This window comes from Grus americana, chromosome 20 (genome assembly GCF_028858705.1).
Source record: "Grus americana isolate bGruAme1 chromosome 20, bGruAme1.mat, whole genome shotgun sequence".
Classification (NCBI taxonomy): Eukaryota; Metazoa; Chordata; class Aves; order Gruiformes; family Gruidae; genus Grus; species Grus americana.
Window position 1 is genome coordinate 8,055,001 of NC_072871.1, and position 26,609 is coordinate 8,081,609.

Sequence of the window (26,609 nt, forward strand, 5' to 3'; positions counted from 1 at the left end):
TTTGCACTCCATACAACTTAGGTGAAATACTGGTTTAATTTAGCTGATTTGCTGTGCTGCATGTGAGTACGTAATTAGCTTCACTCTTCTCCAGACTTCCTTGGGGGCAAGGAGAGGGAAGAGGAGACCCTTTGGAGTTCTGAAAGACGAATATGAAAAATCAGATGTTAATACCTTACTAAAGATGCTGTTGATTAATCTTAGGTTGCTGGTCAATTTGTTTGAAATTAAACTGCACTCGAAATCTGTTGAGATCAGGCCGGGTTTAAATTGGATACAAGTTTATTACACGCGCTGTGTCTGTTGACAGGTCTGCTTGGGAATTTGATGCTTGCAGAACTCTGTCTTGATGTTGTGCGTTCATCACAAAGTGCTCTGCTGAGTTAATCTGCTGATGGACAAAGGGCAGTGCTGTACGAAACCAAACACATTATTTAGTTACTCTTTGTGGAATACTTTAAGTAATAAAAAAGTAATCAGCTCAGAGTTTCCAACTCTTTGCTCTGTGCCCTTTCACATAACTCCAGGTGAAAAGCGATGCTCTCTGCGGTCACCCCGCGCCTCCTCTCTTGCCCATCCTCTTCCGATTCTTCGCATGGCCTTCCTGTATTAATGTCTCATCCCTTCACTTGTGCGAACCATTATCAAAAAGATTATGTTTAAACTTGATTGTAAGTGACTTTTATAAAATGCTTTTCTCATCAAAGGTGCTTTTTACCTCAGCCATTTGTAAACTGGCGCGCTCCTCTCTAAGGAGGGCCTGAGCATTGGAGAAATTTGGAAGTCGATGAAATGTATGAATAAAATAGCGTGGTGTGCTATAGTTAGTAAAGCTGCATGTCAGATGCTAAATTCTTCTCGTAGCAAGGGAAAAAAAAATAATCTTGTGCTGGATGTATTGAAAGCAGTGTTGTAAGAGACTAAAAATATTGTGTAATTCTAACAGGGCTGCATTGCTTCAAATTTGTCTCTGCATGGATAGCATTCCTGCTGCCATTCAATTTTAACGTCAGCACTGACAACAGAAAGTTTAAAACACCTTTTACATCTTTAAAGCGTCATTTGTCAGGAACCATTTCTCTACACCCTGATCACGTTTTGGGGTGGTTAAGCCTGAGCTGGGTTTTGGTTGCCTTACCTGGTAGTTCCTTGGATTTAAGATGTAAAAGGTGCACGTTAAGTGTAAGGTACAGGCCTTTGTTTTTGTGGGAGAAAGCATAATTCTGCTTGAATATATTAATTTCAACAAAGGCCGTGAGGCACAGACCATCGTGAGCACAACTGGGAGCTCATTACATGGTTCTGACCTTGCCCAGAGTCAGTAGAGGACCTGAGGATTTGACGGGAATTCTTCCGAAACATCCAAACTCTTTTTCTTAGCATGAAATCTTGCTAATTGAAACGGAAGGAAACCAGCCGGTACAAGGAAACATACAGGAAAATTTTAATGAATGGCCAGTTTGGTTTGAATGCATTTAAATAAAAAGCGTTTCTTAGGCCATGGTCATTTAAAGCAAGCTTAATTAGAATTCAAGAATTTTAAAGTAGTTCTTATAATGCACTTGTTAATCTTTTGGCTGAATCATATTGCATTTTATTCTGTCTAATTGATTTTTAGCAATTTACTAATGTCATTATCTTTCCCTTAATTACAGATCAAACCAAATGAAAAATGTATTCACAAGTTAAGGTTCTTAACAGCCAAAGAAATATGGATATATTTTATTAGCAAATGTTTTTAATGTCTGCTGTTTGCAGGAGGATTGGATATATACATTTAACAGATATGTTTATTGTGAGAAAAAAGTCTGAGGGAGATAAGCATTTTTTAAATTTCTCAGAGGGTAGTCTTTTAGACTGTGCCTTTATCCTGACCTTTGTACTTGAAAAATAATTTTAAAACATTGACACTAATTACGGGGTAAGGACTCTTATGGGTCTGTTCAAGCACCATAATATCGCTAGGCAAAGAACTCTGGTTTTGTAGTTAAACATTAAATATAAATGGAGTGGTAATTGTTTTATTCTTGTTTCCATTATAAATTTAGATTTTATCAAATTATTATTTATTTATTTAAGAAGTTATTAAATATTCCCCACTCAGAATTCATAAAGGTTTTTTCCATGTAGGATTCCTTTATTTGCCTGCCTGAAACAAATAGGAAAAAGAATCTGATTAGCTTGTCAGTACTAGTAAAGCTTTCATTTAAGATGGGGGTTTCTGAGAAGGTTTCTCAGCTTTCTGTGGAGATGGAATTTATTGCACGTGAGGCTGGTACGGGCCAAAGTCCTGGGGGAAAAAAGTGTTGAAAACCCTTGAGGTCACAAAGTGCTGTGAAGCCCTCGTGCGGTGCCTCGCCGGATTTCAGGTGGTGGGAGCTCGGTGGTGTCACCTGCAGGAGAACAGGCGTTACCCCACGTCCATTGAACCTCCTGAGCTGGCCCACCAGCGCGTTTCCACGTGCAGCGTTTTAAGGGCCAAAGCTGCCTGAGGTTAAACTCTTCAATAGTCTTTCCCAAGGTTCCGCCTAAAGGACACGCGGCTGCTGCAGTTGTGTAGGAGACATCCTTTTCTCAGACTGGTGCTTTGTGGTGTACCAGCACCTGCCTTCAGGGGCAGAGGTGTAACGTTGGAGTTAAAAAGTCCTGGGCTTCTTTCCCCAACAGCGTGGTCAGCTGGGATGCTGGTACAGATTCCCTACCACACAGAGAATGCATTTATTTCTTTTTTTGAATAATGGCTTTAAATGGCATTTGGCTCAAAACAACCTCAGGCATGAACCCGGCCCCGACAGGCACCAACTGGAACACGGGAAGTTCCATCTCAACATGAGGAAAAGCTTCTTCACTCTGATGGTGACCAAGCACTGGGACAGGCTGCCCAGAGAGGTTGTGGAGCCTCTTTCTCTGGAGAGACTCAGATCCCACCTGGAGACCATCCTGTGCAACGTGCTCTGGGTGATCCTGCTTTGGATGATCTCCAGAGGTCCCTTCCACCCCTACTGCTCTGTGTGATCCTGTGGTCCTGTGCATGACGTCAGCTGTGGTCGCACCCTGTGTCAAACGCTACCGACTCTTTTTAAAGGGGCACTTTCGAAGAGAAATGTAGCGTTAGTGCTGAAAGAAAGAAGTTATGAGTAGGAAGAGAGGTCTTTTCTGTATCCAGATAACAGTGTAAAGAAAATTTATTGAGATAGGGTATAATTATTGAAGAGAGATTTTAGCCACACTGGAATTATTAGGCCAGTCTTCTGAAAAGTATCATGAGAATATTAATTCTGCAGAAAGCCGGGAGTCCAGGTTTTTTCTCAACTCAAAATCTGTCAGTCATTTGTATTGTTTCAGAACGTATATTATATGCTGTGTAAAATGTATTTATAAAAGTAATTTTGTGGGCACAATAATAGGGAAAATGGTACTTAATTAGGAAAAATAACGCAGAATTTCAGTGCACATTTATATGTAATGTAATATTATATTCCAAAAGAAGTGGTATAAAATTTTCACAGCCAGTCAATTATTTTTGCAGTCATACTGCTAGTAAAAATAAAGAGATGAGTCGGCCATAGAAAATCTGTTAGGTTGCTATCAGTACAGTTAATTAACTTCAAATTTCTTGAAAGGATAAATCCAAGGTCTGAGCTTCTGTTGCAGGTTTGAGGAATTTTTTAAAATTTTCTTTTAATTGCTCGGAAAGGGTAGAATGAAGTCTCAGGTCTTGCAATTCTTTATTCCATAGACTGAGGTCATGTTCCTCAGCTACCTCGCTCCTTGTTACCCTCTCGGTGCTGGGACGGCAGCACATCCTCCGCCGGGCTCCCCGCAGCAACTCCCCCGAGCCCCTCATAGCCCCTTCACTCGCTGGACGTGCCAGACCCGAACCGCTGCCGCTGCTGCGAGGGGGCTGCAAGAGGGACTCGGGGGCGGCTGCAGCAGCGGGAAATCCAGCTTGGCAGTCGACCCCAGTTGGCCCGTTTCCGAAGAGAAAGCATCAAACTGAAGGAGATGGTCGAGACATCCCTCACTGAAGGGGCTTTAGTATTTTGCTTGGAATTGGATTCAGTTCTTTTTGCAAGAAGAGCAAATAGTTTTATTTAACAGAGCACTATGGCGTTTCTTCTTTCATTAACAATTTTTGCAGTACAAAACTTTGACCATATTGCTGGAAGCACAACTGTTTAAATTTGGTTTGATTAAATGAATACACCTCCCTGACAAGAAGTATAACCAAGTCAAATTCTACATAATGTTTCTTGCTGTAATCCAGCCCTAGGATTATGTATCACGACCACTTTCTCAAGGCTGTGCCTTTTAATCCCATGACCTTTTGCTCGTAATAACTAAGAGGCAGCAACGTGCGGGTCAGCGTCATGGGCGCAAGCAGCTCCGCAGGTTGCAGTGCTCCGCAGTCAGGGTGCTCGGGCAGACCTGGGACCCGCAGCCAGCGCCTGCCCCTCGCAGCATGGGCACGGCAGGTCGGCGGTGCCCCGGCGGCTCCAGCGACGTCCCGGTGGGGTGCGACTTGTCCTTTGAGCCTGGCTGAATAATGCAAACGTCTTCCCGAGAGTAAGGAAGCTCGGGCTGAAGGGGCGCGTTCAGTGCCCGATGCTGCGAAAGCCGTCACCCGGCAGAGGAACTGACATCCCGTCTTCAGGAGCAGCCTGGCTGCTGCATCAGTTCCCATCTCTCTGATGGTTTTTAAATTGAGGGGGAAGAAGCTGTTGTGATAGTGTCGCTAAACACTGCAGAACATATTTCCATATAAAAACCTTCCTAGATAGGAAATTCCAGTTAATAATAATTTGGAGAAAAACCTGTAGTAAAACTTGAACATATTAACTAGTAAGAGTTTAATTTGAGCTCTGGGGGAAATGATCTATCTAGATAGGCACAGTAAAAATGATGAGATTTCAGGCAGGTTTTACAGATGATTTTCTCTTTCTTTTTAAGCATAATTGAGTCGTTTTAATGATAAGCCTTGCTTGGCTTCTTTGAATGGACTGCACAGTAATTAGTTGTAGCTTCAACTTTGAAATGTTTTGACAGAAAATGTATCATTTAGCTGGTAAATCTTTTCTAGCATCTGCCTTTAATATTTGTTCATTTTCCGCAACATACAACTTTGCTACTTCAGGTCAAATTCCAGATAGAGCTCTGTTTTCTTTGTTATCTCGATTGTTTCCTTCAGGATGAGGGAGAATAATTACACAGAACATCTTTTCCAAGCAGCTGGAGTCAAATTCCAGCTGACTGCAGCACCTGTGAAGCCGGTACCTCTGCCTCGGGCTGCGCGGTGCCGTGCCAGCCAGGCTGCGTGGTGACGCCGCGCTCCGGAGCGCACAGGCTCGTCCTCGGAACGCTACTGCCCTTCTGCGAGCTTCAGCTGGCAATAGTGCCAGTGAATGCAAAGTGTCTGCTTTAGACTAATTAGAGGGATGATTTGTGAAACGCTGGCTATTTATTTAATTAATCACCAGCACAAAGCTATAAAACCCATATTTTAAAAATCCCTGTTAGTTTGCCATGTGGTTAATAGATTGTGGCACATTAAAAAGTGACACGGTGATGTATTAAAAATGTTCCACCTAAGGTTGGCTAATGTCCTCGAGGAACTTAAGCTGTCTGCTTTATGCAACAGAAGCATAGGATTAGAGGCTGATCTGTTTAAGGATTGAGTATTTCTGAAAACATTTATCTTTTGTATAGCATCTGTTCATTAAAATACATCGTGGCATATTTCTTAACGTACAAATAATGTTTATGGTGTAGTTTTAATTATAAGGTTTTGTTGCATTTTGTTATTGCAAGGAATAACTCTATTCCTCAGTATTAAATTGTAATGTTTATTACTAAGTAAAATATAAATAATTTGCCTAAAGTAGGCCATTCCTTCTCTTCACTACATGGAAAGTAAGGGTAGTTGCATGTAAGGAATGTATTTTTGTTGCAGCTACAGCAATTGTATTTTGATAAATCTGAATATGTGTGTTCATTCTTCAGCAGAACCATGGGAACTGAATAGATGAGGGTTTCGTATCCGTGGTTAGCTCAGTGCCGTCGCCGTGAAGCCCAGCCCTCGGGGAAGGCAGCTCCGGGTCCGGCGGTGGCTCTGGCAGGGCTGCAGCACCGTGCTGACCTGCTGCGCGGGAGGTCTGTCCGCCTGCGAAGGGCTGTTTGAGTGTGACGGCGTTACAGCTGGACTGGGTCTCTTTGTCCCAGAACTGATCCCTGGTGACAGTCGGTGAGGCCGGGGTGCGCGTGGGACGGACTCGGGTTTCTCCCTCCGTTCCAAACAAGATTTGTCAGAAAAATGTAGTAACAAGAAGTCATATTCATAGCACTTTCAGTAAAATAGTTCTTAATTTACAGTGAGTTGTATAAATGAATGCATGTTAATATGATTAAAATATGCTGTTAGAAGAATTATGTGTCTTATTCTTTGCTCAGGACTTACATAGTTTTATTAATTGTGGGCGTGAATGCTGAGAAGGAACAGGCAGTAATTTGGGATACTTGATTATGTGGTTAGATCTGTAAATCATAGTTTTGAGGTGCATATAAAAATTTGTTCAGGTGGAAGCGTTGGAAGGAAACTGTCCAGCTCTGGAGGTTATGTTTCTCAGCTGTGTGTTGTATAATTAACTGGTACATTAGGAGGGGGGCTGGAATAAAACATGAGTATGTTAATGCAGCCTGGAGCTGATGTTGTAGTGATCATTGCAATGCAGATAACGCATTTCTCATAACTGCTGCTGCCTACTGGAGCCTTTGAAACATCTGGACCTTTAATTGAAAAATAGTGTGGTGCTATACAAAGCAGACATGCTAAGTGAAGTCAACAATTTAGAATAAAAAATAATAGTGTGTTATTTACCTTGTAGTTAAATATTCATACTTTGTTATGCTTTGTATAACAGGAAATTACTGGGTTAAATTTTTATGAATAGTGACAGTGTGAATAAGATAAATTAAGTATTTAACAATGTTAATGGAATTTTACATTGTGATCTGCTAGTTCTGCAGCACGAGCTAGGGTGATGCAGAGGAGAATCCACTCCTCGGAAGGGAACAGCTTTGGACCTTCCTGGAGGACCGGGGGGCATCGCCAGGCGTGCTGGATGCAGCCTGACCACCCGCTGCCGGTGCAGAGTCCGTTGTCCCCGTGACTTCACTGGTGGTATTTTCCATAAATGAGCTAAGAATAACAAAGTATTCATATGGCTATAGGAATGAAAAACACCAGTATTGGCTTAACCACCTGATGACATAAATACCATTCTTATTTCGCCACAGTAAGGTATGGTGCAGTGCGTTGGAGAATAGAAGGGATGGAACTACCCTGGATTTTCGTACCAACACGAAGACTTAGTGTTACACCTCTGAATATTAATATAATATAACCGAACAGGCATTTTCTCCAGATCTGTTACAATACCGTACAAATAGAATGAACAGACTATGTTATAAATATTTAACCATCACATTACGTTAGATGCTGTTCTACTCATTGCACCAGAACCTACCAGTTGCAGCTACACGTGTGACTGCTGGGTGCTGTGGCTCTGGGATGCTGAGGCCGATAACGTGTTGTCATCCTGCCTTGCTGCCTGCGTGTTCGCTCTGAACCATACGCCAGCAGCGCCATTATATTGCGTACAGTACGAGGTTTGTGCCACGTGCTTATTGAAAGCTTGTAAGATATTTGGTCATCTAAGCTTTAAAAAAAAAATTATCTTCGGGTTTTTTTTTTTTTTTAGATGACCCTTCTTTTTCCACTCAGCCCATCAAAAGCTGTTTTGCTTATAAGTGAATGTGACTGACTTTTATTCCCACTTATTTTGGATGAAGAAATAATTGCTCTAATTTTAAGTCAAGAGCTTAGAAAAAGATGCTTTTCAATGGTTGTCTTAGAAAAATATAGTCCTTTGTATTGCCATAAACATCTGTGCTCTAATCTGTTAGAACTTTTGTTTGTGTGGTAAATGCTGAGTTAATACATTTCAATTTTTTCCACTTCATGTATTTTCTATACATTTTTTAAATGCATATGTGAGTAAATTATGTTTAGGAGGTGATTGCTGGATCACATAGTACCCTGTCACCTAAACAAAAAAAACATTTCACTGAGTTTCAGAGTGAGAAGAAATCATAGATTTGGAAAAGGATAAGCATTTGTTTCCATTTTGTGTAATGTTTAGCATTGTTTGCTGGGAGGTGAGTCAATGACTTGAATTAATTATAATTACTGAAGAGACATATACTGATTGAGCAAATAAAGTAGTAAGCTCATTCGTGCCAAGGCCATCTAATTAAATGCTAACTTTGGATAAGCTAGATGTGCATGAAAGATTAATTTTAAGAGATTTTTATGACTCCCACTAAATAACGATTCAGTAAAATCTTTGCATTATATCATTAGAACATCTAATCTTAAAGTGATATAACATTTAGTCACAGAACTCTATTGTACAGGAAGATGCAGTAAATTATTATTGTTGAAAATTAATCACTTTTCTCTAAGAAATGTTTATGGATTTTGTTTTAATTTTGTACTGCGGTGTGCAGTGAAGCAAATCAGAAGTGAGAAGGATACCACGTACACATTTTTCTCAATGATTATTTCATCAGTATCCCTTTATGCAGGTACTTCAGAACTGTGTTTAGGAGTAAGGTGTCCTAGGGATGGACAGAACATACCCAACTTCCTCTGTCATCTAGAAGAATATTAGTGGCCCCACAATAATCTGTTCAAGACATACATCATCTGGTATTGGAGGGAGGTATATATTTTCTCATGGACTTTGATTAAAAGTTGATTTTAAATCTTAGAAAGCCTCCTTGTGTTGAAAGAAAAGATAGAGTTTAAATAGGTATTTTTTTCTTTTTTAATTTAACATACTATGTTTATATTTAAAGCACATTAATTTTATTAGAGAACATTATTTCATGGTACAGATGTTTCTGTAATTGTATGTAGCCAATGGAGATCATTCTGTATGCAGTTTTCCTGTCATAATTGTAGTAACCAGTATTTGTATAATTAAACACCACAGCTCGCAAATTCAGTCCTAGAAAATCCATGAAAATTCATCATTTGAGTTTCCTGTCATATCCTTCCCTCATACTCTTGTATCTAGAAGTACCAGCAACATATGTACGTGCTGTTGGTGCTACTTATGTTCTTGTAATTAGCCCGACTGCTGTTATTATATATCCCCAAACATTGCTGTATTATTTTGTGACCATCTTCATTTTAGGCGGCACGAGAAGCATGGCTTCACAGGAGCACTAGTCTTAGATACCAAGTTGTTCTTTCAGAAGAGATTTGTTTATTAATGGCAATAACTTTCCTAAGCTTAGCCGCTCTTTATTTCAAAGTGCATAAATATACATTCATCTGCTTAATTTAAATTATAAAAAATAGAAAGCGGAAAGTGTGTGAATTCAGCAGACTGTACTTTTCAGCAATGTCAAATAACAGACATAATTCTGCGCAGCTCTTGAAAAGCAGCAGAAAAGAATAGCTGTATGTGCCAAAGAACTACGATGCGCCGACCACCGAGAATTCTGATGACAGAGAGAAAAGGGAAATATAAAAAAAGGTTTTGTTTATGTGCACACCACATTAGCAATAATTTGGGAAATAGTGGCCCTGTCCTTTGCCCTTTCTGGCGCTGTGCAGTGTACACAGGATTGGTCTCCTCCAATGAACTGCAGATGATGAAACGTCATCTTTGCTTTGAGAGAGATAAAAATGCTATAGAAATAGCAAATGGAAATTTTCATAAGATCAGACTGTAGGAGAACACTAGGTAGCCTTAAGAGAATCCATTAATAAAAATACTAAGAAAATTTTCTATGATTTATTGTATATTTTCTGTATATCGAGTTACTCCTTGCTTCCTTAAAGGATTGGTGGAATATAACATTTCTAACAATAAAAGCTTAATGGAATCAAATTTGTGATTTCCTAGAAAATTAACGAGATATTTTGTCAATTTTATTCCAGACTTCATTTGTCAGAATATACAGTGTCCAGTGACAAGCTAAAAGAATTTTTTGACAAATTAACTATGCCACAGGTGACAGATCAGGAAAATGTTAATTTAACAGCCCCTTTATGCTTCCCAGATTTATTGGAGGCTATTAAGGAAACTCCAAATGGTAAGGCCCCTGGCCCTGAATAGATTTTCCATTGAATTTTGTACAGGATCTATTAATAAAGTTTGATGCTGCCTTTTTGAATATAGGTAATTGTACTTTATCTTCTGGGTCTCCTCAGCATTTACAGTTGGAATACAATTTTTAGTTGAGAGAAAAAAGTAATTATGCTTCCAGTAGTGTCTGTAATCTGGTTCTGAATGATTCCTCCTGAAGAAGTGACTAAAGCACCATATAAAGCCCCCAAGTTATTACAAGTTGAATCCAGTGTGGCTAGCTCATTGACTCGTGGCCACTGAGACTAATAATTGGATCCCTTTTATTCAGTCCCACCACCTACAAATCCGTCCCTGACGCGCTTTGCCCAGGTAAGTAATTGAGCTCTCTGGGACTTCCTACACAATGAATGTTTGGCAGGATCAGACTAAGGGTATGGATTCATCCCGTCCTGTAGACAGGTACCTGATGGTTTGGATTTCCAGTGCTGGTTGAGAACAACTATCATCAATTTGCAATAAACACAGCGGAGATCTCCTCCAGACCCCTTTGAGGTGGTGATTGATCAGTCTAAGCCTTGACCCCCGTGTTTATAGGCCGTGCTGATGTTTCCTGCCTAACGTGACAATGACTGTTCGCAGTACTAACAGCAAGTTTAATCGGCTTCCAGATCTCAGGTTTCAGCCTCTGTAATATCTTATGGCAATCAATTGGTTTTACAGCACTTTTAATTCATAAAAATATTTCACTTTTTTAAAGATCTTGAGTGTAACAGTGATGCTTTTGAGGCATTTCCCAGTACTGCTGCTGGTATTGCTCCCCTTGCTCCAAGAGCAGTTGGAATCCTAACTCGTGTACGGATTACGTCACCTGTCATCTTGATGTTCATGCTGAGTGTTTGTGAGTAAGAGAAGGAGGATGCCACTAATGCAGGGAGCTTGGACAAGCAAGGTGGGAAGAATAGACTGGGGGAGGTAGAGGCGATTTAGAGATGGGGAAGAACCAAGAAAAGTTTATTTATAAAACGACAAACCCAAAGCAACAGCACAGTGGTGGGGCAAAGAATAAAGAAGCGCCGGTAGAGGTAGTACAAGGAAAGTTACCATCTTATTTGTGATAGCTGTAAGATCAGGGTCCCTGGGACGTGTTTATTTTATAAATACATGTGTTTATTGGATTATGAGCTTATAAAACAGTCTGTGCTTGTAGTAGTGGCTGATGGAATAATGTGGTCTTTTTGGTTATTAGTTACAGTTCGTGGTGTGTTTGTCCATTCTCTGGTTTTGTGCCGTGTATATCAGTGGTAACCTTGGCATCGACTCTTGCATCTCGTTGTCAATTTTTCTTGGATTTTCCATTATCAGGACCAAGCATTACTTAGGATTCTGCCATCCTTGGATTTAAATATGCAACTAACGTAGCGTGCCAAGGAGTCACGTTCGTTTCCTTGATAACTGCTATTTACTCGTTCAAATGCAAATGTAGTTGAAACAACAGGTCTCCAGTTCTGGCTGGTATCTCCAGTCACGACCACAACGTGAGCGATGCTCACAGCCTTGCGCGTGTTCCCCCAGCTGGTGTCTGCACCTGGGCAAAGGCAGGGATGGACTTTGAGCTTGGTGGTTCATTACCTGGTACCAGCTTAATTCCCCTTAAAAATAAGTCCTGTAAGTAGGAAAGCAAGAGGAGAAAGCAAGAGAGACAGATAGACCCTTATTTTTTTAGCAGTTGTAGTTCTGTTGTGTAATGATTTCCTTGGAGAGGTACGTTGTGGGTATGGGTGGTATCTCAGAGAATCCCAGGCACGCCCGCTCATCCAGAAGCTTGTTAAGCCATCGCCATCCAAACAAGGTGATAGAATGTCCCGTATTCTCTTACAAATACAACATTTCCTTTTAAAATGAGTAAAAGTAATTTCTTCTTACCTTAAAAACATGGGAAGAGGAGGTTTCTGCACTATGAAAATCCTTTCTTAAAAAACAAGTTTATTATGTGTGGATGGATTTTAGTAATACTTTTAGCTATGCTAGTATGAATAACTTTAATCTTTAAATTCCTATTATTTCTCTAATTTATAATCACTCTGAAGAATCAAATGGTTTTTAACAATATATTGAAATTAGCACATGGCATTTAACTCCCTGTTTTATACTCTCATCATAGATTTATGGTATTGAATCCTTTTATTCTGTTACTTAGAATTGCGAGTGATTAATTCGAATAATACTTTCTTCTCTCCAGACCCATATATATAGAGAGATAGATAGCGATATATAGTTACGTGGGGGTGCTTTTGAAGAGAGGATCAGGATGTACAATCTTTTGTCTCTTTAAAAGATTACTGGTTTAAAAATGCAGCCCTACCCGCAGTAGATGAAACATTTTTTTCTTGTAATGCAAACTTTATAGATCTTTCTGTTGCTGTGTATTTTATGTTTTATTTAATTGTTAATCTCCACAGTGCCAAATAGATTTTTTTTAATACAGTAAGTTCCAATAAAAACCAATATTAGTTAATCCTTCTTGTTTGTCTTCAAATAGTTCAAGATAGTTTAATGGCTCAGTTGAATGCGTGATTTTGTTCTTCTCTTGGCAAACCAAGGTCAAGCCTAAGTTTTATTTTTAAACATTGCCTTAACCTCCATGTATGATCGCCATTCATTTTTGCCACAGTTCTCTGCTGAGGTTGTGTTACCTGGTTTGATTTCCCTGGGAGGAGCAGGCTGCGGTGTGCGAATGCTGGCTGTGACCCACGCTCTGAGCTCTCTCTGGTTGTTGGCGTCTCTAAGATTCAAGTCTAGGTCTTGCTGGTTCATGTGTGTAGACCAGTGCCAGCTGCGGTGTAGGCTCTTCTTTTTCCTCCCCTCTGGGAACGTGCTGGCCAGGCTCCGCTCTCCCCTTCTGTGCGTGCTGGGAGTTTTCCCGCGTTTTATCCCAGTGTGCGTCCAGGCGTGGGGACAGAGCGGGATGAGGGGATGCGTGGAGTCCCAGGCCAAAGCTGGAGGGGACCTAGAACATTGCAAAGCAAGTAGCGTTGGCAGCCTGGCATGTGCCAGAACTAGAGGAGCCGGTGATGCGACAGGCTGCTCGGGTACTGCCGCGGAAGGTGCCTCGCCTGTGCCCAGGCACCAGAGCGGAGTGCTAGCTGTAGGCTCGGTGAGTTGGTAGTTCTGCACGTGAAGGAGGTGAGCTCTTCCAGTAGTGGGAAAGAACTACAGAAGAGAGCAGAAGTGTAGAAACAAGGGGAATTCTGGTACTAAATGCTGATGGAAAAAAATGGTTTTGAAGTTTTAAGTAGGCTTGTCAGTTCTCTCTTCCCCTCATCCCACCTTTTTTATACTTGTTTTTTGGGGGTTTTGGTTGGGGTTGGTTTTTTTTTTGATCCTGCAAGATCTTGCAGTGAAGTTCAGACTTTTTATGGAAATCTGTGAAATTGTTGTCAAATATTTCATAGCATTTTTACAGAAACATTAAACAGCAGTGAAAGAATTGGAATTTAAACGTTCAAGCTTCTTCCAATTTTAAGTCATAGCAGAGTATTTTAATCTTTCTACTGAAAAGAATTCCATCTGCACCAGATTTTGTATTAGCTCTGTCATACTTTTTCTTTTATACATTCTAATGAAATATATTTTCTCGACAGGGTCATGTTGGTACAACGGCAACCAAAAAAATTGATGTCTACCTCCCACTGCACACAAGCCAAGACAAACTGCAGCCCATGACAGTTGTGACGATAGCAAATGCCAAGGTGCATGACCTGATTGGACTAATATGCTGGCAATATACAAATGAGGGACGGGAACCAAAACTGAAGTAATGTTCTTTCTTTACTACCTCTTGATCTCTAATTTTCTCCTCTGCAGCCTTTTTGCATAATGAAATGGATTTCCGTGTCAATGTTTTTGTAGATAAATCTTAGAGAAACCACCTACACATTTATCAGTATTCCTTTTGAGCAGTACACATGCATCTATATCCATTTCTCTTTCAATTAAACTACCAGGTACTGTATAATGATAAGCATATGAAACCATGGATCTGTAAATGAATCATAATTTCAAAACGCTCTATGTAAAAATAATATAAATCTTATCTCTTTTGGTGTAACAGTGACATTTTTTATTTTATGTCCCATCTATTTTTTTGGTAGTGTTCTTAATGACTGAAATCACAAGGATGTCAAATAAAATCCAGAACTCATCCGTAACTCCCTCTCATCTGTTCTGAGAGAAGGTACCCAGATTCCGACTGTTTTGCCTGCACGGTACCAGTTCCTCCTACAGGCTCATGGAGAGGAGTCGCTGTGCTGGGTGACAGGGTGTCTTGGAAGTACCAATAGCATTCTCCTGAAACCGTAGAGTAGATGTTAGCCATAGTGGGTCTGCCTGAAAACAAGTCAGAATTCTGCAGAGAACTTCAGCATTATCACTTACTTGCTTTCTGCTGTCATTTTGCTGACATAATGACTTTAATTCATTATACACTTGTTAAAATAGTTCTCGTTTTTGAACAATTGACAGGTAAGGGGCTGAAGGTGCTTTTCTTTCCAGGTTATCATCCTGGAGATGGCACTAAATTAAAGGTGTGCAAATAAGAATCCTGAAAACAAAATAAATACCAGCTTTCTTCAAAATTGTGAATGAAATTGCATTCTTTAACTCAAAAACCTCTGTCATGCAGTACTTTATAATTTCTACAAGACTTTGACCTCAGTCACATTGGCTCTTTGCTGTAAAGAGCAGCATCTCTCTTGTCCTCAGAAATTTTAGCTTCAATTAATCGATGGATTTTTTTGGTATCTTTGGTAATAATTGCTTACATCTTCATCAGGAAGGAGTTCTGCCCCTAAGATTTCTGTGACTACATAAGGGATTAGATTTGCTGTGCTGGAGAACTAGTGCTGTTTGGTAAGAGCCATTACTCTGTCATAGTAGGTGACATAAGGTGTATAAACCAGGTAGTTCAGAGCCACTCCTCTGAGCAACTTTGGGTTTAAAACAGCTCTGTAAAATACTTCTGCTTTTACTGGCTCATAGAACATAAAATAAGAGCTTAAAATAGTTTATTGTGGAGTTGTTAGTAAAAGATACTAGCGGGTGACTTTTCTGGTGCAGAGAAGGTTAATAGTTCTGTTTGGTTTTCTCTATAGCAGCCAATTTTCACTTTTTTGTTGTTCCTGGAATATTTGCTGAATGGGGTTTTTGATACTGAATTTTAGAGTTTGCTCTTGCAGCATTTTTCAGAAGCGTTCGAGGACTCAGTAGTCTTCTCTCCTGTTGTAGCACAGTTGTAAGTGGCAAAGAGGGGTGCTGAGAGGTCACTTGAACTGCCCTCCTTTAGGATTAGCTGATTTCTGCTTAGTGCATACGGGACAACCCAGACAAGCAGCCCCTCTTGAAAACAGTTTCATGGATATTGTTGCCTTGGATATAGAATTTCCCTTAGCTCTTCTCAGCAAACATATGAGATGTTTCAGAGGTTAAACACTTCAGTTTTATTTGTCATGTTTTTACACTGGCAAAGAAATATGAAATTATTTGCAGATGGTGCCATTTCATTTGCTGTTATTAATTTCTGTTCGTTATATCCTAAGTTCAAAAAAGTGTCCTTTGTGTATGATTAGCTTATTTTTTAACGAGTAAGACACCACTAATGTCAGTCTTTGGACACATGTATATTTTTCAGGAGCACGGCACTCCTCAAATGGAACAATGCCCGTGAGTAGAGGTATTCCATGAAACATCATTGCCCACGGCAAAAGTCAGCGGTGGGAGGAAATGAATTTCACTGTCTGCCTTGAAGGATAAGATGTTATGATGTGTCAAAGAGTGATCGTGACCAAGGAGGCTGTCTAATGTAATCAAATCTCAGGACAGAAATAATAACGTAAAAAATGGAGGCATGCGTTCCCAAGAACAGTCAGGCAACAGCAACTGGGAATCTGGGTACTCATGCTCGGAGGAAGGGGCAGAGCCTCGATATTACAAGAAGTTTGTTTTCTCGTGTAGTTCTTAATTAGTTCTCACATCCCCATCATCTTTTTCTAGCATTGCTGACTGCCTGTCCTGTAGCAGGGATTGATTTAACTGCAGACTAATTCTCCTCATTTCCAGATGAGGAAAGAGCTTGTGTAGGTTGCACATTCTACATGTGTTATTTGTTCCTGATTTAGTCAGTTTAGAGTAGAACAAGAACAAATCGGGATCGCTGTGACACTGCACTAAAATACATATAGAGAATGCTTCAAACCTGATATACAAGGCATGCAGAAAGACAAATATACCTACTAGTAACGCAATTTGAGAATAACGAGGAGGTTGTAGACTTTGTAATTAAGAGAAACAACCCCCTCTGTCTTTAGGAAAAGAATATATTACCGCCAAATTATTTTTCCTAAAAGGTAGATGTAAGAGTCTGAAATGAGTGAGTGCTAGCTGAAAGCTTTGAGAACGTTTTGTATTCAGTTAGGCTGCCTTTTTTATTATATTTGTCTCTATTTGGTGTCTTGATATGAGGAACCACTGACAGTGTTAGCAACCCTGTTCCTGGCCTCTTACACATGAACTGTGGTCAGAACCCACTGGACCATTCTCTTGCCAACCCCTGACAGATGTGCTGTAATGGTTCCGCCTGCAAAAAGTAAACAAAATCCCTTTCTAGGAATAAATTAATAGTGCGATGCAAAATTCAAATAAACTTCCTATTTTTAGAAGCTAAGAATGCTGTTACATCTGGCAGTTGTACTTAACTTTTATATTCTGTCCAAAGCAAACTCGAATTCTCAAGACTTTGCACCTTGTCATTTGAAGCCTAAAGTTCTGGGCTTTGATCTCATCCTGGTGGAGGCTCAAAATGCAGAGCAGTATTCCCCGTTGGACTTGGTCTTTCAGGAGATTGTGACTTAATCTGCGTTAACATTCAGGAACCGACTCCATGTTTGTTGACTTTCGTAACCCCTTTAATTTATGGGATTTAACTGACATTGTGTATTTTCAGTATAATTGGTGGAAGATAAGTTGTTGTCACCACCACCTTTTTTTGGCACTTGGATTGCTCTGAGACCGCACTGAATGTGTTCTGTTGCCTGCACGTCTATACATTCCTCTGGCTTTAATGAGAATTATGCAAATGCATCAAGTACCAAATGAAAATGTTAACTTTATACAGAGCTTTAAGCACACAGCGGGCTGCGCAGTGAAGAATTCTGTCAAGCGAATAGGTTAGCACATCAGCAGCGTACGGCACAGACCGCAGCCGGGGGAAGACGGACATGGGGTGGCTGTTCAGGCTGGGAAGTCCCGTGGCGTGGGGTGGCTTCTGAGTTACGTCGAACTGGACAGAAGGAGCGTGCAGGGCTGTGCACGTGTCTGTAGTTCTAGAAATCTAAATAGAATCAGAGAAGGGCCCGGAAATCATGCCAGGCTTTTCTCACTGCATAAGCAGGATCAGCTGTATCTCTGTTACTCGCAGCCTTTTTGTCTAGCTTGTTCCTAAAGAGACTGGCACCCATGCAAACCGCACGGGCTGTGGGGCAGGCTGTGGGGCAGGCTGTGGGGCAGGCTGTGGGGCAGGCTTTGGAGTAGGCTTTCTCTGGTCGCCAGGGCCCTGGGGCTGTAGGAATTCTCTTCCCAGCGCTACCTTTCAGCCGCTTCCCTAAAAGTTACTGAAGCTCTTGAAGAAGTTAAAAATGAATTCTGCAGCAATGTTCCCGTTCTTCATAACAGTCCGGAGACTCGTGAAAGTTTCTTTAATAGTATTGCAGAATTTTCAAAATTCATAATCACAAACATTGCTGATTTACCTTTTCGTTAGCAAATTTACAGCTCGCTTTATTAGTAATGCATCATTGTTACCTGGTTTATATAATAAATGTCTTAGTTGTGACAAGGTGCGTATAGATCACCTGGACTAAGCACTCTCAATAAAGCACAGTTGCAACCAAAGGTTTGTGAATTAATTGAGAAAATTGCAAATCAGGTAGTCAGCGAAATAATTCATTGTCACATCCAATCAATAAACTTTGTAAATCAACTCATTTAATTCAAAAAATGATCTATATAGATCAAGCGACCAATTAAACAATTAGCATACACTTTGCAATTAATTAATTTAAGCATCAATCATGCAATTAAAACTCCAAATTTAAACTGCAGAGTTTAGAAACACACTGCCACGTGAACATTCAAGCTATACTTCATGGCTGTGGAAAATGCCTGAATGCTGATGCATTTACAATAAGAAAGAATATTTATTTTCAGCTCAATAATTTAAATATTAGCATTTGACATAGATTTTAATATTAGGAAAATATGATTAATACTCTGGTATATATAGATAGTTATTTCCCTATGGGCTTTTGTTTGTGGAAAGAAAGAGGCTTAGATTTTTTTTCATATTTTCTTCACAATGTATCTGTTTAAAACTTTGTGTTATTTAGTTCTGCTTGTTAATCTATATTCATTTTTAACTGTTTTTAGTGATTGGACTTCTTAGATATTTAGAAAAGGTAGCTTTTCCACTCGTTGTGGCTACCGTGTTGAACAGATTTTTTACTTTTCCTGTAGTTTATTACACTGTTTGTCTGCCCGAGAGCCTTCTCAGCTTTTCAAGCCTACGTTCAGTAAAGCTTTCCACAGTTGCTTAATCTGTGAAGAAATAGATAGACACTGCTTGTTTGTCTTTAATTCTGAAATGTACTGGTCATATAAATAAATACATGTTCACAAATGGAGAAATATTGCTTCCAGCTTCATGAAGTCATGAAACTTTCATGGACTTTGGTGCGTGTTAATCACTGTCAGTCTTTGCTCGCAGTTAGGTCACCGATGAAGTAAGGACTCGCTGCTTTGCTCTGAGGTTTTGGGGTTTTTTCTATTACCACATGATTATGGTAGCGAGATACGTTGGGGCTTTGTTGGGACATATTTATATACGTGCCATCAGGGGCTTTTAAGTATATGACTCCTGCAGTAGGCATGTCTGCTGGTTTGTTTTCTGCAGCATTTAGCAAGCAGCATTGATCGGCTGAACGGAATCGGTTGTCTGGCTTCCCTCCTGAATGAACGCGTTTTGTCTTTGTTTCAGCGACAACGTCAATGCCTACTGTCTCCATATTGCTGAGGATGACGGTGAGGTCGACACAGATTTTCCACCCTTGGACTCCAACGAGCCCATTCACAAGTTTGGCTTCAGCACTCTGGCGCTGGTTGAAAAGTACTCGTCTCCCGGCCTGGCAGCAAAACAGTCGCTCTTTGTTCGCATGTGAGTATGGATGCTAACTTTCTCAGTCACTGGGAAACATCTGTGTGTCCGTGCCACTTCCACATCTTTTTTTCTCCTCTACTTTTCTTCATCTGAATTTAGCAAAATTCAGGGGTGCACGTATTCACGGGTCTCTGCAGACGATGCCCTGGTCTGGGGTCTGTCCCAGGCAGGTAGAAAAGTAAACGCTGCTGGCAGAACAGGGTGAGCCCATCGTTGTGGTCTGAGACTGCAGGGAAGAAAATATGCCATTCTGCATGTGATCAGTGGGGAGAACATTGAACTATTGCACACCCACTAGTAAATATTTGGAATTTGCGCAAAGTCTGAGCTCTTAATCTTCTTTTTGCTCCAGCCATGCTGCTTATTTATGAAAGATATGTTCTGAACACTAAATGAAATAATGTGTATAATAGCTTCAGAGAGTTAAAATTGTAAAGTTGTTCATGTTGGGTATCCAGAGCCATTTTCAACAGGTATTAAGAATTGATCTGGCTAGTGACTTTTTAGTTATTGGGGGAAACTGTATTGAATTTTAGCAGGAGAAAAAAAAAGGTGTGCTCATGGTATTTGGGCATTCCACATGAGGGACTTCAAAAACTTCTTTCAAAGCCTGATAGACGAAGTAGTAAGTTTGCATTTTAAGACTGAAGAGCATGTAATTTTAAACACAAATAGTTGCAGCGTGCATTAATAACAATGCAGTGATTGGCAGGTGAGCAGTAAATGAGCCTGCGAGTTAGAACAGGGCTGAACATGCCACTCTGGCGTCCAGAAGAATTTGCAGAGGAAGACCCCATCCACCACCGAAACTCAAAGCTGTCTGATTTGTAGCTCAAGAAGAATTTGCTATGTCATTATCAGGGAATTAGGGTTTGAGGATATATACTGTGCATGATCACTTGAATTTTTCTTTACTTGTGAGTGAAAAATGTTCTAAATCATCAGAAGACCTTAATTACTATCACAAAATACTAGTAGCATAAGCCACTTCTTGGGAAAAATATTTAATGCTTGGATATCTTGAAATGAAAATGCTAATAGGGATTTCCTGGCTATTGGACATTTTTTAAAATTTATAAAGGATTATTTACATTTCATAACCATACAGCTGCTTCCGGTTTTGAATGATCAGACATTGAAAAAAATGTCTGAGCTATTTAATTACATTTTGACATTCTTTACTGGGGACTCTATTGGTTAGAGATGTTCTAAAGCATCCTACTGAAAGAAATTTTCAGAAATCCCACGTGTATTTCCCAAAAGCCCATTCACTTCATTCCACTGCATTAGGTCATTGGAAAATAAAATATTCTGTCAACAGTATTTACAAATAGGTTATTCAAGGTAAATGCACCCGTCTGTGCTGAACTGGGTGCAGTCGTGAGGAAGCTGATAAGGGAGGAGAGGAAGCAGTCCCGCCGGTGGCATTACGAGGTCCGGATCTGGTTTGTGCAGCTCACGGTCACACCGTGGAGCCAGGCAACCGACGCTTCATCTGTGGAACTGCAGAATATTTAGTTCCTTCCACCTGACTGAAGAATGCTGTGTGGTTTATCTGAAAGAGGGAGTATCTCTCTCACCTGCATGCATTTCTCTGGAGTCATGGATTGCCATGAATTTGATTTTTTAAATTTTATGATTCTATGATTGTTTTATCTTCAAGATAATCCTGCATTATCAGTATCCCCAGAAAAATTCCAGCAGGTATACAGAAAATTCTAATTCCATGCAGTCAAAAAGGATCACGAGTGTTTATTGCAGGTAGGCCAATTAAGCCTGTATCATTAGAAGATGCTAAATTGTTGATTTCTCATCTGGAAAAAGTCCCCTTTCTTTCTCAGCTGCCTCCTACCTAAATCCCCGTTGCCTGTACTCAGTGCAGAAATAGGGGTTAGTATTTAAATGCAGTGAACGTACGAGGTCTCAGATTTTGAACGTTAGCTCGGAGGAGGTGGAACCAGCGTTCCTGTGTGGAGCCCCGAGCCCTCAGCAGCATCCTGGCCTGGCCAGCCGTTCTCTGACTGGTGCTTGTAGCAGGATGAAGGTCCAGCTGCAAATCCTGCAAAAGAAATGTCAAATCTTTTGCGTTGACATAATCCATGCTCACGTGAGGACCTTACTTCTAACTTGGGATGTCCTGCTGATTAGAAATAGGACAACTGCATCATAAGACTTAGTGCTTTCCTGAGAGGGTTTTTTTTTTCTGTGACCACATGTTAATTTGAAATTGCTTGTACTTCCTGTGTAAATAGTTAGTTATAAATAGTTAGATTTAAATTAGTATTTTTAATGTGTCCCCTGGAATAGAGAATTATACGATCATCACTTTATCAAAAGGTTGTTACTGCTCTGACTTTCAATGTGCGTGCTGTCTTATTTCTGTAGGAATTTGTTGTAAATTCTACATCATCTTCCTTCCCTGTCATCCTACTGGTGCACGTAATTGTGTTTTTATATTTTGCATCTCTCTTTTTTCTCCTCATGCTGAAGTATTGCAGCTGCTGCCGTGTCAGGCTTGTGACTTGTAATGTTTATTAATATTGAATCACTGTTGAAAAAAGTTGATGCTTCTGAGAAGCTTCATGATGAAGCATGGTGTTTTATTTCAGATCTCACCCGTCCTGCATTTTGGATATACGTTCAGATGTTGTGCAGTTACCGAGCTGACGGTTATGGAACCTCGCCGGGGACCCTGTTTCAGCAGGACATGTTTGAGCAGAAACAGTTTGCAGAACTTTATACACTTAAACTCCTGCCAAGGCAAACTCTTAGCCACTTGAGTTAGTTATAAATATCCAGTGGCGGTGGTTGGAAGTAGCCCACAGTGCATTTTATATTCTGAGCTGAATGTGAATGTCGTTGTGGCTATATAGAGTAGTAAATAATTGAGTTTGATTAGGGAGAGGGACCTCATTATCCCCCCACCTGTGCCCAGCTGGTAGGGGAGGGTCGAAATGAAGCCATTAGCTGTCTCTCTTACTGGCATCTCAAAGAGCTCAAATACATCTGTGTCTTATTTTCTTTTCTGGCACAATCAGTCGAGCAAGCTAAGCAGGCATGACCGAATTTGGCAAGTTCCAAGGACTCTGGCAAAGTTACACAAGGAGAAGACGGAGGGCAGTCATTCTGGCTTCTAACTGCCCATTAGTCTAGCGAGTTATGTTTTTGGAAAATGTCTGTTGTGGAAAGCAGTACTTTGTCCAATGTCAAACACGGCATTCGCAAACAGCCCCTTTGATGTCGGGTGTGATTTGTCAGGAGGAGTCAAACAAAGCGCTGCATTCATGTAAATGCAGGCTTTTTGAGATGATGAAGTAATACCTGAAAGACTCTGAACGAAGGTAGCTTAAAATAAATCTGTACTATCATTAGGGCTTTTTCCCTTGGAAATTTTATTATCACAACTTGACATACTCGATCTAATGGTGTTTCTAGGAGTTGCAGCTCAGCTGCCAGTTGGCACACAGATGAAATTTGGCATGCCGTTCCTCTGCTCTGTAGCACTTTTTTCCTGTTTTGATATTATGTTTAAATTGCTTTGACTATTATATATGCCTTTTTCAAAGCAGCACCTCTGCTATACCGGATAGATTAAGGTTTGAGACATTTTTAAAATACCAGGCTTTCATTGTACATATACAAATTCAGTTCAAAGCTTTGAAATGTGCTTTTTACTTAGATTTCAGAAGCACTCCCCAAAAGGGTAATCTACAAAGTATATTTCAGAGTATTCATAAAATGCAATTGAAGAAAGTTAATGTAGGCACCAAAGTTGAGGGCTCACGGGGTAGCGAATAGGGAGGGGTAGGACCGCGAGAAAGGAAGCAGGCTTGTTAGATGTCTAATGATAGTAGTGTCAAAATCGAGCCAGTTAAACTCAGGAGCGCACAGAGTTATCCAGGACCAACCTGAGATGCACAAAAGCAAGATCATTGAGGCTCAGAATAAAAATCGTGGCCAGCATAGTTATTCTGGTTCATATCATTGTGCACTTTATCTTAAAAATTACCCAGCTTAAGTTGAGTACGTTGCATCAACTGGCATTTTTAGTCTTAACTTTGACTTTGTGCTGATCAAGTGGAAATTGTTATTAGTCATTCACAGACACTTTCAACCATGCCAGCCATTTTTTGCATCAAGATCTAAGTGCTATAAATTCCACTTCAGTATTTTAAAAAAAAAAAAAGGAAAAATTTAAATTTTTAATTTTTTTTTTTTAAAAAAAGGTCCAGATTGAAAAGGCAGCTTTTGGAAAAGTTTGTTTCTCATTGAGAACAGAATGTCCTTTAAGTGTTGGGTTTTTATTTTGTCACACGAACGGAGCCCGTGGTGAAGACGCTGCCTGTTTCCGAGCTGCCTCTGAGCACCTTCCCCCCCGGCAGCACCCCGGCGTCAGCCCGCCGGAGCTCTCGCCTCTTGTGTTGTTTTCTTTTTCCTCTCCTGAACCTTGCCACCCTGGCTCCAGTGCTGAGGCTGTAAAAGAAGATGGAAAGCCAAGTTACCGCAGAATGATCACTATCATTAACATTCACGGGTGGTTCACTTATCATTCCTGACTGCACAGACATGGCAGCCGTTATGAAACGTCCACAGGTGTAGCACGATGATACATATTACATTGTGCCACAATGGATTTATGTATTCTGTAACAAAAGAAAAGTGTAATGAAAAAATACAGAAGGTAATCCTTTATTCCTCCACTGCACAATTTATCAGTAATGCCTGTGGATGATAAGTGCCAGGGATTTCCTTTGCTTGATTTAACCTTGTCACCCAGGTATGTTTTTGCAAAATGACAGAAAATACAAGCTAAGGAATTTCTTTGGCTTCCAATTTGTAAGCAGCAGTTTTAATTGATTGAATAGCATCTGCTTGTCTGTCCCGTTTTCTAGTGCATTGACTTAAAATAAAGGTATCACACGTTAGGAGAGTAAGCTAAACCATGTAATTTATAATCGTAATTAAGGATATGCTGGAATTAGGTTGAGTGAGGACAGTTCGTGCACATTATCAATGCAGGGCATAGCTGGGAAGCTGGCAGGGCGAGCTGGGGTGTGTGTTTCTTCCAGACGAGCCTCGCTGTGCCATTTTCACGTGGAGGCGGGTTGCGGTAGATTGATGATGTTTTAGGCGATCCAGTGCGGAAGGTGGCTCTGCGGCTCCTGCCTACCCCACGGCGCTCCAGCACGCCGGGGACGGCGCGGGGCTTCTCCTCCGCGGTGCAGGAGGCGTGCTCTGCACACTGGCCTGACCCCGGGACGACGGCAGAACCTCTTTGGTCTGGGCTTAAATCCACTCTCGGCTCAGGGCTGCGGGTTTACCGAGTGCTAAAATGTCATTCTTGAGGTTCCGTGGTGTATTGTTAGAGAAAACCAGCGCTGCACGCTGAGTGAGCCGGAGCAAAGGAAGGGGAGAATCGTGTGTCTGAACTGGACGGGCGTTTCAGACCCTCTGGCTCTGTTCCAGAGCAAATATCCAAAAGTTTACAAATGCGGGGTGCGCTTTACATTTCACTGCTCTTGCCAAAGTCTCGCTTTACTGGATAGCACACTAAATATAGTAAAACACAGAGGTTTTTCTTATTTTGCTTTGATCAGTAAAATAAACTTCTGAAGATTGTTCTGGGATGAGATCCAGCTTCTGAGGCAAAGAATGGCCGTGGCTCGGGCATGAGTTAGTAATAGAGTGTCAGGAAAATTAGTCTGACAGTTCTCAGGCCAGCCGCTCGATAGAAAGAATCGACCGAGTCGGGATGGCCTGAAACACGAGTGGGACCAGCAGCAGCACGTGCTCCCGAGCGGCTGAAGCATCAGGAACCCACAGACGGTCGTCCGTTTTCGGGATGTTCCAGATTGGTGCTGGTGTGAGCGGCCCCGAGCTGGGTTGGATGCTGTCGGTTGCTTCGTGCCCAGCGGGAAGTGGGGCTGATCCGTGGTGCAGGCTGCAGGTCCTGCTTTGTTTGTGGGGAAACACTTTTGAAAAACATTTTGTACTAAAGGAAACAAAAAAAAAAAGAAATCGTGACTCCAGTTGTTTTGGTCATAGAAGGTTTTGGAAGATTTTCTTCACCTTTGCTAGTTTTATTTTTCTGCAGTATTTTAATTTATTTTCCTGTATTTTGGTTACAGTTCTCTGGAAACCTTCTTTCAGTATTGCAGAGCATTACATGAGTTACCTGAAGGCACTAGATGTCCGTTGAGTCGGTGTCTGATGGTTGGGTCCAGTGTGCAAGGCTTTTCATGTAGCGCTTCATTGACAAACATCGTGTCATTTAAATAAAAGCGCAAAGGTAGTTTCCATTGTGTAATTACAGTATAATTGTGTAAGAGGTTTTTCACTTTAAAAAATTCACTAAATTTAGCTCAGCAGGTCAGTTCGGACCACAGTTGCAATGACTTTGGGAAGTGAGGTGAGCGACCGGGAAGCTGCCGGGCAAAGGCAAGATGTGCGGTGCTCGTGCCACGTTGCAGGGCTCCGCGGCAGCTCAAGGGAAGATTTGCTCCCCAGTAAAGAGCACAGGAAGGTCTGCGCTCGCTGTACGGCAATAGTCAAAAGCCCTGAGTCCTTGGGCTGCGCCGAGGATGGCAGCCTCGCCACTGCAGACATGGATGGTACTCCCTCATGTGGAGCAGCGCGCTCAGTTCTGCTCCATCTGTGTTAAACATGTGGCAGAAATAGAGAGGGGAAGAAGTAGATGCATGAGAAGGTTGGGAATATTTGGTTTGAAGATGAGTAAGATAGAGTTATAAATAATAAATGGTCTAGAGAACATAAATTTGGGGCTTTTAGGCAGTTTCATTTTGCCAGGAACAAAGGGAATTGAGAATGAAATTCAGATGAGTCCAGCCCACAGCCGATGAGAAGGAAATGCCGGTTTATACCAGTGACTTGTGGGACCGTACCGTGGGGTGAGGAGCTGGGGGATGCTCTGAAAACAGACCCATCTGATACTTAGAGCGCGGCAGGCGCTTCTGTTTTTTGTAATGCAGAAATGACCACCCGTTGTGGATTTCGTGACCGTCCCTTCAGCCTCTTCCAGCCACTCTCGGCAGATTATGTGGAGTTGAAGAGCTTAACTGGGGGAAATAAGGTCGCTCTGTGCTGTGAGCGGGGTGAAAGGGGACAGGCGGTGTGTGCTTGCGGTTCTGATAGCTGCAAGAGGAGCGGAGCGAGCTGCAGGACAG

The 26,609-nt window shown here is 41.1% G+C and overlaps 1 protein-coding gene across 3 annotated transcripts in view; it reads left to right on the plus strand.

The window, feature by feature from the left end:
- Window positions 1-26,609, plus strand: part of MAPKAP1 (MAPK associated protein 1) — a 106,578-nt gene that overhangs the window by 31,189 nt on the left and 48,780 nt on the right. For all 3 annotated transcript variants that reach the window (XM_054848420.1, XM_054848422.1, XM_054848421.1), the window contains exons 5-6: window positions 13,802-13,974; window positions 19,246-19,422. In XM_054848420.1, coding sequence (XP_054704395.1) covers window positions 13,802-13,974; window positions 19,246-19,422 — 350 coding nt within the window. The remainder of the gene's footprint in view (window positions 1-13,801; window positions 13,975-19,245; window positions 19,423-26,609) is intronic.